The sequence below is a fragment of the Canis lupus genome, chromosome 15 (assembly GCF_048164855.1).
Source record: "Canis lupus baileyi chromosome 15, mCanLup2.hap1, whole genome shotgun sequence".
NCBI lineage: Eukaryota > Metazoa > Chordata > Mammalia > Carnivora > Canidae > Canis > Canis lupus.
Genome location: NC_132852.1, coordinates 51,791,230 through 51,802,513, shown reverse-complemented (window position 1 = coordinate 51,802,513; position 11,284 = coordinate 51,791,230). Strand labels below are relative to the sequence as shown.

At 42.3% G+C, this 11,284-nt stretch overlaps 2 protein-coding genes across 2 annotated transcripts in view; both read left to right on the top strand.

The window, feature by feature from the left end:
* ATP6V0A4 (ATPase H+ transporting V0 subunit a4) overlaps positions 1 to 3,503 on the top strand; it is a 42,429-nt gene extending 38,926 nt beyond the window's left edge. Inside the window, exons 16-17 of the mRNA XM_072775754.1 lie at positions 1,155 to 1,414; positions 3,122 to 3,503. Coding sequence (XP_072631855.1) covers positions 1,155 to 1,414; positions 3,122 to 3,215 — 354 coding nt within the window. The 3' untranslated portion in view covers positions 3,216 to 3,503. The remainder of the gene's footprint in view (positions 1 to 1,154; positions 1,415 to 3,121) is intronic.
* Positions 3,504 to 3,642: 139 nt separating this feature from the next.
* The window catches only part of SVOPL (SVOP like), a 77,987-nt gene continuing 70,345 nt past the window's right edge, over positions 3,643 to 11,284 (top strand). The window contains exon 1 of the mRNA XM_072777361.1: positions 3,643 to 5,256. The gene's annotated coding sequence lies outside the window, so the exon portion shown is untranslated. The remainder of the gene's footprint in view (positions 5,257 to 11,284) is intronic.

Sequence of the window (11,284 nt, the reverse complement as noted above, 5' to 3'; positions counted from 1 at the left end):
CCCAGATGTCAGCAGCTTAAAACAATTTACTACTCTCGCACTTCTGTGTTCATCAGTGCCATGCCAAGACCTAATTTGAGGGAGGCTGGATTTGGACATGTGCTTTAAAAGTCACCAAGATAGGGTACAAAGTGGAGGTGAGAGTGAAGCATTAGAAATTACACACCTGGATTCCCACAGGTGTGGAGTGAGGCTTCCATGAGCTACTGTGAATGAGAAGACTTCACTGAAAGGCCCTGTGAAAGTAGATGGTATGACTATTAGACCTCCGCCCATTGGACCTAGAGCAGAGGAAAACAGCTCTTGGGGAAACTAGGATTTTGCCATATCTAAGGAACATGGGGGAAGAGAAACCACATGAGATCCTTAGCGCAGTACAGTTCAAATTGCTTTCAGCTTTTATGTCAATAATTTAGTAAAGATAGAGGCAAAGAATCCATGTTGACTCAGAGCACAGAGGAGTGGGTAGGGGTATAAGTAGATGGGGTAAAGCTGTTCCCACCATGAAGGACCCTGTGTCACTCCAGCAGAAAGCCAGAGCTCAGGGGGCACAGTACAGACATAGGTACTTCTCTTTGTGCTCCCAAGTGTCTGTGTCCCATCATGTCCCAGTGACCACTTGCAAGTGACACACCTTTATCACTTGGGGTCATGCCACTGTGACCTCTCGGTTGGGGGACCTCAAGTCTCAAATAAAAAATGTAATGATATATCTCCGTGGAAGGGAGATTGCAAACAAGCCCTCTGGTGTCTCTTCTTGTAAGGGCGCCAATACCATCATGAGGGCCCCCACCCTTATGACCTCATCAAATCCCAGTCATCTCCTAAAGACCTCCTCTCCAAATACCATCACTTTGGTAGGTAGGGCTTCAATATATGAATTTGAGGAGTGGAGAAAATACAAAATTCAGTACATAACATGTATTCTTTTTGTTTTGCTTCTGTGGTGTAACATGTTTCTTGGATTTATTCATATTGTTACTGGTAGCTATAGGTTGCTTACTTTCATTAGTGAGTAACATGCCACCATATGTTTGTCATCATGACAGAAATTCTTCCTTTGTGAGCAAAGCTGCCATAGATGATCTCATACAGGTGCTCTAGGGCACACGTGCTTGAGTTTTCTACCTGAGCATGGAGTTTTGGGATTCTAGGGTGTGCCGACCCACGAATATAGTATGGAGAAAAGCTGCACTTGCCAGATAAACCCTGTGGTTGAGAATGTTTCTTTTGCTCTTACAGAACTGTCTGAGGTGCTCTGGACCATGGTGATGAACATCGGCCTTCGCCTGCGAGGCTGGGGAGGACTCATTGGGGTCTTTGTCATTTTTACCATATTTGCCGTTCTGACAGTAGCCATCCTTCTGATCATGGAGGGCCTCTCTGCGTTCCTTCATGCCCTGCGACTGCACTGGTGAGCATGGCCACACTACTGTAGTAGAGGCTCCATTTGCTCTAGTGAGAGAGGACCAGCCAGCTGGCTGCAGGTCTTGACCAAGTGTAGTCACCTGTTGTTGTAATATTACATGATGATATATGTGCATTTGTGTGTGTGTGCATACACATGTATATGTGTGCACATGTGTGCTCCTACACAGGTATGCACATGTGTTTGCATGCATGTGCACATGTGTGCTCCTGCACAGGCATGCACACGTGTATGCGTGTGTGTGCACATGCATAGGTGCATGTATATGTATATAATGCCTGCCCTATAATCAATGTTATTTCCCCATGTACTCATTCTCTTTTAAATATTCGTTTGTTGTATTACAACTGGCTTCAAGATGAGGGGCACCTCCAAGTGTTGGTAAGATGACAGATCTGAAATAGGCTCACAGAGGCACACTGAAGGAATCTGGGACATTTGGCCCTTGTTGCTGAGTGCAAGAATTACACCAGTAGTATAGACTACTGATCTCTACAAAGTGGAAACAGAAGGAGGGTACCTGGAAACCTGGAAGGAGGATGGTGCTCACAGGAGGCCCTTGACATTCACACGTGTCCAGAGACCATCAGCCATCACTAAGTTTACAAATATAAAGACATTTGCTGAAGCTTCTGTTTTTTTTTTTTAATTTAAAAAAAAAAATTTTTTTTATTTATGATAGTCACACAGAGAGAGAGAGAGAGAGAGAGAGAGGCAGAGACACAGGCAGAGAGAGAAGCAGGCTCCATGCACCGGGAGCCCGATGTGGGATTCGATCCCGGGTCTCCAGGATCGCGCCCTGGGCCAAAGGCAGGCGCCAAATCGCTGCGCCACCCAGGGATCCCTGAAGCTTCTGTTTTTATTCCAAGTCATATCTTAGCCAAGAATCTTGAGTGTGTGTGTGCGTGCCCACAGACCATCTTCAGCTTTCATTGGTGTTTCTACCTTCCTTGTTGCCCACTGTTCATTAAGATAAGTTTTTAGACTCCATGTATTGAATGGAGAGAATCACAGCACCCCACCTCAGGTTATGACATCACCTCTCCCCTTGTCATTAAGGAAATGAACTCTGGAACATGATCAAGCATAAAAGATCATACGTGGTGTCTGATGGAAGTTAGAAGAATGTTAGGTTAAGGTTCTGGGTATCTTGCAGTAGCATGAGCCCCGTGATTAAGATCAGGATGGAAAAAAAAAAAAAAAAGATCAGGATGGAGAAGACATACCACGTATGACCTCGGGAAGCATTTTCCCCTCTCTTGAGACAAGGCTGCAGGTGGGGGTAGCTTTGTGGTGGGAGCTGTGGGGAGGGTTGTTCTTCACAGTCTCGGAGCGGGGTGGCAGAGGCCTGGACGAAGTAGTGTGGGAGAGGAAGGAAAAGGTGTAAGTGAGGGGCAAGGGAAGTGTTTTTTTTTTTTTTTTTTTTTTTTTTGGAAGTGTTTTAAAAAGCTCCAGATGTCAAAAATAAATAAAATAAAATAAATAAAATAAAATAAAATATAAAATAAAATATAAAATAAAATATAAAATAAAATATAAAATAAAATAAAATAAAATAAAATAAATAAAATAAAAAGCTCCAGATGATCCCTGTGGTGGCCACCAGCCTGGGTGCCTTCTGGTGTGGCTTCCTGACCCCAGCCTCTTGCTTATGTGTTTATTTTTGCTTTTTCTTGCCCCCTCCCCTCCAAGGGTGGAGTTCCAGAACAAGTTCTACGTCGGGGCTGGTTACAAGTTTGCTCCTTTCTCCTTTAAATACATCCTGGATGGGACAGCAGAGGAGTAGTTGCAGGTCCGGTGCTGGCCATCTCCTCTCGGCGGCCAAAGAAGTTCAGCCTTGTCTTCAACGTCAGCCTGTGCAAGGCAGTCGATGGGATGACTGTTCTTGGCTACCTGGAGGCGGGAAGCCATGTATATTTTACTTATAAGCCTTGGGATTTGATACAACCTAACCATGTTATAGGGGAACCGACCTCAAGTTGGGTCATAATTGTCAAACATTAAAATGATTGAGAAACGGGGAGGGCCACACTGATGTTTTCTTGCAATATTATAAATATTATATTCTGGGCCATTCCCTTGTTCTTTAAGTTGTCTTTGTTCAAAATTATTCTATAAAATTTAGTATTGATAAATACAGGCCAAAGCTAAACAGTAGGGTTACACAAACTAATTCCAGAGGATTATGTTTATTTTATTCTTTCATTTCCTGGTTCCTCAGACACCTTTTCTTTTTGCCTGGGGCTAAGCTTCATAGGATTAGGAACTTTCTCATGAATTTTTACTGCAGGTGGGAAAGCAAGGGTAATGTTCTCTGTGTGGACGCGAGGGCGGGCCCAGTGTGGCTGTCTGCATTGTTAAATCCTGTGGAATGAAGTGTGACAACATGACATCATCAGCGTCTGTTTGCTGGATACACATTATGCTGCAGGAACTGGAGAAAAAGATTTTAGGTTTGAGAAAGTTCTGGAAAACAGCTTGCCAGAAAGGAGGCCGCCAGACAGTCTTCCCTGACACTCTCTGGATCTGTTGGCCCTGAACCCATTTCTATCACTCCTGGATTGGCAAAGTCCTAAGAGCCAGGTGTAGAGAAATACATGTGTCATCAACTATTTAGCCTGAGTGACCATTATCCAAGTTAATCACAGTCTTCATGGTAACTATACCAGTAGAATTAAGCATTGTTAACATTGGTACAGCGTTTTACAGTTTACAGGGTACTTTAAAATATATATATATATATTAATTAAAAATTTTTTAAGGTAGACTCTACACTCAACATGGGAATCGTACTCCCGACCACATGATCTAGAGACACATGCTCTTATGACTGCACTAGCCAGACGCCCCACAGGGCACTTTCTACAGAATATCTTGTTCTAAAGATTCCAGAATATCTGACCAAATCCAAACTTACCTTTTGGACAGATCTCTATTTTTTTTAGCCTCCTCCTGCCCCTCCACATGGTGGGATTGACTGGTGCTCACAGAACTGTCATTGCTCACATCCAAGAAAGCTTCCATGCCACCTTCTTTGTCAATGTCATGAATTGTCTAGCACAATTTAAGGCACAATGAATGAGATGCTCAACAAATGTTCAGGGATTAAAGCAAGTGGACCTAAGAATGATCGTTGATAGCTCATGTATCCTCAGGTAGGAAGTGGGGTTAGTGATCTCCACCCCTCTGGGTTGTGGAAGGTGAGTGTCAGACACCGGGCATGGACCAGGTGCTCAGCCAGTGACATGGCCTGAAGGGAAGAACGGTCAGAAACAACATGTAAGTGTTTATGTCTGGAGAAGCCAAGTCACTGGGCAGTTAGTTTCTAGATTCTCAGCTCATCACTGCCCTTCTCACTACCTAAAAATATGCTGTGCTTAGACAGGTCACCAGCTTTTTGCCCTTTAATTCTAAGCAGTGATGGCTTTGAGAAAAGATTTGAAAGGGCAAAGCTTCCTTCTACCCCTTGCTTAGACCCCCTCTCTTCCAGGAGTCTCCATGGCCTTCCTAAGAACTGCTAGTTTTCTCTAAGTTTTGGAATCCTCCTTCCATCTCAATGAGAGATGTAATTTCCCCTTTAAAAAGGGATTGGGTAAAGAGCTACAGGAAAGGGGGTGTTACCTGGATGTCACTCACTTGTGCAGGATGCACGATTGCTCTTTAAGAAATTCTGTTCACAGAACTGAGCCAAAAGGGGAGGAGAAGACCTGGGGGCTGGGCTTCTTGATCTGGTTAGTCCAGAAGCCCCTCCAGGGGCCAACAGGGATCTAACTGCTGTGTGAGCAAAAGAACCTGAAACTGGAAAGCTTTCCAAGGAATATACAGAGGTAAGAAACTCTGATAGGCAACATGGATCTAGATTTACTTCTGCTTTGGAGTTGGTGGGAGGTAGGGGTTTGACCAGTTGTACTTGGCTGAAGTCACATGGAGTATGAAAATTTCACTCTTGCTGATGATATTGCAAAACAAATTGCGTCACACACACGCAAGCATGTTTACTTTTAAAAAGCTCTACTGTGGCTCAATTATTTCTGGCTAAAAAATTTAGTATAGGAAAATGCAATAGAATTAAAAGCCCATCAGTGCCTTACAATCTGTTTTAATGAAGCTTGAATGCCATGTGAGCCTTTTGAATTTCAAAGTAGATCCTCAGTTTGTCAGTTCTTACAGATTCTTTGAAGCTTGGTCCCGGGTTACATTCTCATTGTAATTTTTAAGGAACTGATGATGAGAGGTGGGAAACATTCTTCCCCCATGCTATTCCTTCTTTTCTTGAGTTGGTCTTACTGATTATTCATCCACCATCTATCCATCCTCTTCCTAAGAAGAGATTTAGAATGGTTTAGGGAGACAACAGAAGATGCTAACCCAGCTTTTCCAGCATTCCATCTGCAATGTTTCTCATCCCTGTGGAACATTTTGTCCTCTTTTTGTTTCTGTTTTGTTTTTGTTTTTGTTTTTTAAGGTAGTCATTTATTTGAGAGAGATAGTAAATGGGAGAGAGAATCTGAAGCAGACTCCATGCTGAGCACAGAGGCTGACATGGGGCTTAATCCCATGACTGTAAGATCATGACCTGAACCAAAACCAAGAGTTCGATGCTTACCTGATTGAGCCTCCCAGCATGCCTGTCCTCTTTTTAATGAAAACTTTTTCTTTATGAAACTTTTGGCTGAAACTCTAGAAAATACTGAGAATATACTCCCTGCACATTAACTTTGAGTTAATGTTTGAATGTCTTCTTAGTGACTTGGAATGTAAACTCATTCATAATGCACAGATGCGAATGCCCAAATCCTGATATATCTCCTATCAACACCTCTGTGGCCCTCCACCCAACACGTTCCACCAAAAATGTGTCCATTTTGTTGTTGAAGACCCTGTAATGACTTGACAGGGCAGGAATGGGAGCTTTCTCTGCTGCAGGTAATGTATGTATTCGTTTCTTCCATCCCGTGCTGGGCTTAGATCAATGTTACAACTGGGACCACGAACACTGTTTCAGTGGCTGGGTGAGGGCCAGGCTTGCTCCTCTGAGTGGAGTTTGAGTGAGTCACACATCATTGATGCCCCTTTCCTGCACACCCACCCTACCCCAATACCTACTAGGCCATTCCAAACTGGAGTTTGGAAGGTTTTTTCCTTTTCTGTCAGACATACTGATTTTACCATTTAAAGCAATGCAGAACAGGGGCACCTGGGTGGCTCAGTTGGTTAAACGTCTGTCCTGCTCAATCTCAGCTCAAGGGTTGTGAGTTTGAGCCCCATGTTGGACTCCCAAGTGTGGAGCCTACGAAAAAAAAAAAAAAGTAATGTCTTTGGTAAAAGTTATTGATTTTGTTGTGCCTTTCCTAAGTAAGATGAAGTGACTGATTTGGATGGTATCGGTGTAGATACATCCGTTTGGAGAAGTTTTGAGATCTTATGTTTCAACAGTCATGTAACACATGTGATGGCTTCCTAACACCGCTTAAGTCTACCCTTGGAATAAAGTCAATCTACTTCAGAAAATAAGTAGCTTTTTTTTTTTTTTTTTTCCACTTTGGAAGTTTTTCATTTGAGCCCAGTATGTTCTAATGTTAGCAGAATATTAGCAGTAAATGCTTTTGGAGAGATACACATTTGATAATCTGAAAATACTTCAAACCTTAACCCTGTGTGTATTTGATTTGTGATTACAGTGAAATTTTAGACATTTATTTGATACCTTTATTCAAAGATGAGAAACAGAACTCCCATGGCTGCTTATTTTGCAATGGGCACTGTGCCATAGTACACAAACATCATCACATTTAATCCTTGTAACAGACTTAAGAAGGAAGCTTATCAGTTAAGAATTACACACAGTTGGCTGGTCTGAGTGAAGTGGTGTGTGCATTGATCACAGCCAACTGCAGATTTCTTTGTTCCTTCTTTCCCACTGCTACTCTTGACTAGCCTAAAAAAAAAAAAAAAAAAAAAAATTGCTCACAACTTCAAGGACCAGAAATCAGAAAGAAATAACAGCATCTTGAACAGAGAGCTTAATTTTTTCCCAAGTAGATATCTGAAGGTAAGTGGTGTACAGCTGTCGGAGAGGTTCCAGGCTTTTCCTTGCTTATGCCCTGCCAGACTTGGCCCAAAGTTTCCATATTTGCATCATGACCCAAGATGTCTGATGAAGCACCAGCCACTGAACAGTAGAGAGGGGTAGGGGCAAAAGGCCTTCTCAGAAGCCCCCCACCCCAGCCTCCACCTGCCTCTGGGTGGCCACTCTCATCAGTAGGGTACAGAGGAAGATGTTACTGGGAAGGCAGCCAGCTACTTCTCCCACAGACAGTTAGGTATTATTTCTATTTTTATAGAAGGAACTGAAATAGGAGAAATGGATTCCATTCAGTCTCAGTCTCACCATAGCTACTGATTTCCTTCTCCCTCCTTTCATCCCTCCTTGCCATCCCTTTTCCCTTCTTCCCTCAGTCCTTTTTTTTTTTTTTTTTTTAAGATTTTATTTATTTATTTGAGAGAGAGCACAAGTGGGGGGCAGGGAGGGGCAGAAAGAGAGAGAGGAGCAGGCTGTCTGCTGAGCAGGGAGCCTGACAGGGGGCTTGATCCCAGGACCCTGGGATCATGACCTGAGCCAAAGGCAGATGACTGAGCCTAAACCACTGAGCCACCCAGGTGCCCCCCTTTCTTCCTTCTTACGCTTGTTAATTTAGTAGGTATAAAATGATACCTAAGGATTTTTTGTGACTCTAATTTTGTCAGTTATTACAGAAGATAAACAGTTCTCCAGTTTTGCTTACAATTTATATATTTTCTTGTGAATGGCTTGTTCATATAACATGCCCATCAATCTATTTGAATCTAATGTTTTTCTTGTAATTTATGGTTAATATGTATTACCGACATTTGCTGAGTGTCTACACACATACACACATATTTGCGAATGGTTTTCCTTGTTATTTTGATTTTTGAAATTGTGGTACAATATGCATAACATAAAACTTACCATTATACCAATTTTAAAGTGAACAATTAAGTGGCTTTTTTATTTTTTATTTTTATTTTTTTTAATTTTTATTTATTTATGATAGTCACAGAGAGAGAGAGAGAGAGGCAGAGACATAGGCAGAGGGAGAAGCAGGCTCCATGCACCGGGAGCCTGATGTGGGATTCCATCCGGCGTCTCCAGGATCGCGCCCTGGGCCAAAGGCAGGCGCCAAACCGCTGCGCCACCCAGGGATCCCTCAGTGGCTTTTTAAAAAGATTTATATATTTATTTTAGAAAGGGAGAGAGAGCAAGTGCAGGGAGGGGCAGAGGGAGAAGGAGAATCTCTAGCAGACTCCCCGCTGACTGCAGAGCCTGGCTCAAGGATGAATCTTAAGATCCTGGGATCATGACCTGAGCTGAAATAAAGAGTCAGATGCTTGACCAACTGACCCACCCAGGATCTCCTAGTGGCATTTAGTTGTATAAGATACAATGTTGTACAACCATCACTACCATCAGGTGCCAGTCAGTGACTTGATTGTGTCTGGGTTAGGTATTTACCCGATAGGTCATGGCCAGTGATGGAGGGCAGTGGGGGGGCATGCATAGGCCTGTTTAGGATTAGCACCGTGAGCAACATGTCAACTCTATGTCGGTTCATTTCCCAAAAAGAATGTTTATGTTAAAAGAAGTAGCCTTTCTAAAAAGTCAAACAATGAGATAAGCATAAGGAAGAAAGAATGAGAAGAAACCCTATATTCTCCTTGCCCTTTTCTCCTTTGTTCTCGTGGCTAGTGCTCGCTCATTCTTCAGGCTTCCACTTAGAACTGCTTGCAGAGGCCTCCCCAGGTCTCAGGACTCCTTGGAGGAGGCGGCCCTCCCTTGTGTGCCAGAGCATCCACAGCTTAACCCTGGGACCACACTATTCCCTCCTGACTCCCCACCTTTGCTCCCCCATTAGACTGAAGGTCCTTCAGGGTAGGGGCCCTTTCATTATATTCTGTTGTGCTCCACAAATATTCCCTAAAACACAGTTTCAGACATTTCTCCTGAAATCTCCATGAAGGTATGTATTTAAATGAAGTTTTATAAAATGGGATCAGTATATACATATCTATATGTTATGGACACGTCTGCATTATGTATACACCTCTTGGAAAATGCCTTTCAGCACTAAATAACCTTTCGCTAAGAGGTTTTAAGTGGTATTGTTTAGCCACCTCTCTACTGGTAGGCATGGAGGTTGTATCCAATTCTTCTGTTGCTACAACAACTGAGTGGTGGCCTTCCTTGTATGTATCTTTGTCCACCTCTTGACTCTTCCATTCTGATGAATCCTAGGAGTGAAATTGCTTGGTCAATATTCTTTCCTCTCTGCCTAATTGCCTTCTGGAAAAGTTGTAACAACGTACACTCCCAGCGCCAGCTATAATGTGAGTCCCTATTTCCCTTTCACGGAGTGTAATCAACATGATAAAGAAAAATAACAACTATTTTTAATTTTAAGGTAGGTTGAACATAATTTTATTTATCAGCCACTGTATTTTTCTGTGTTCATCATGTTTTGACCCCTGCATTATTCCCTTCCTGACCTGCAGGAGCCTTTGTTAAACATGTATGTTGCAGATAATCTGTTTACATTTATTGAATTTTATAATTTTTATATTGAAGTAATAAGTGCCCATGGCAATAAATCAAAGCGTCTGACCAAGTGAGCCACCCAGGCTCTCCTACTGAGTTTATAACAAACAATCTCCTGACTTGATTTCCCATCTCCAGAGAAATTTCTTTTGTTTTTTTGTTTTTGTTTTTGTTTTTTTTAGATTTTATTTATTTATTTATGAGAGACACACAGAGAGAGAGAGAGAAGAGAGAGGCAGAGACACAGGCAGAGGGAGAAGCAGGCTCCACGCAGGGAGCCTGACATGGGACTCGATCCTGGGTTTCCAGGATCAGGCCCTGGGTCTCCAGGATTAGGCCTCAGGTGGCACTAAACCGCAGAGCTACCCGGGCTGCCCGTCTGGTGATTAAAGTTAAAAAAACATAATTGTATTTTATTTTTTAGTTTATCAATTAAGCAGTATCAATCCATTATTCACTGCTTATACAAAAGATGACCCAGGCCTCTTTGCCATTCTCCTAATATTTTATAAGTATCTTAAAAAAAAACCAACAACAATAGCAAGTGTTTCTCATGTCATTAAAATGTCATTAGATATAATCTTGAATGCTAGATGTATAATCAGTTATATAACCATTTCCTCTTTACACTTAGGCTGTTTCCAATTTGTTGTTAAAATAGACTTGAATAAACTTAAAAAAAATTTTTAAGGCTTCTTTGTATAGAGACCATTTTCCATATTTGAGATAAGTCCTTGGGACAAATTGCTAGAATTGGGGATTACCAGTTCATTTGAAACTAGTTTTTAAATCTTTTGATACCTTGCCAAATTAGCACAAACTATTTGAAATGGTTTTCAGGTGGGGGCTGTAGGGCTCCCCGTATCAGGATCACCCAGAAAGAGTTTTCAAGCCACCCTGTCACTCCGTACTGATGTTGAAATGCTGGGGTCCAGGAGCAAATGGTCAAGAAGGAATTCTTGAGACATTTTTAGTGCAAAAAAAAAAAAGTGGTTTTATTAAAGCTTGGGGTCAGGACCTGTGGGCAGAAAGAGCTGCCCTGGGGTTGTGAGAAGTGACTGGTTATATGCTTTCAAGTTGGGAGGGGGTTAGGGAGAGAGTATGTCTCTAAGGATTTTAGAGGCAAGATTCTCCAGGACCTTGTGGAGCTAGCTGCTGTTTGGATAAGGTCACTTACTGCTGTCTAGTAAAACCTTAGTCATGAGACCCTTCAGATATATTATCAGCAGGCCATATGTTTG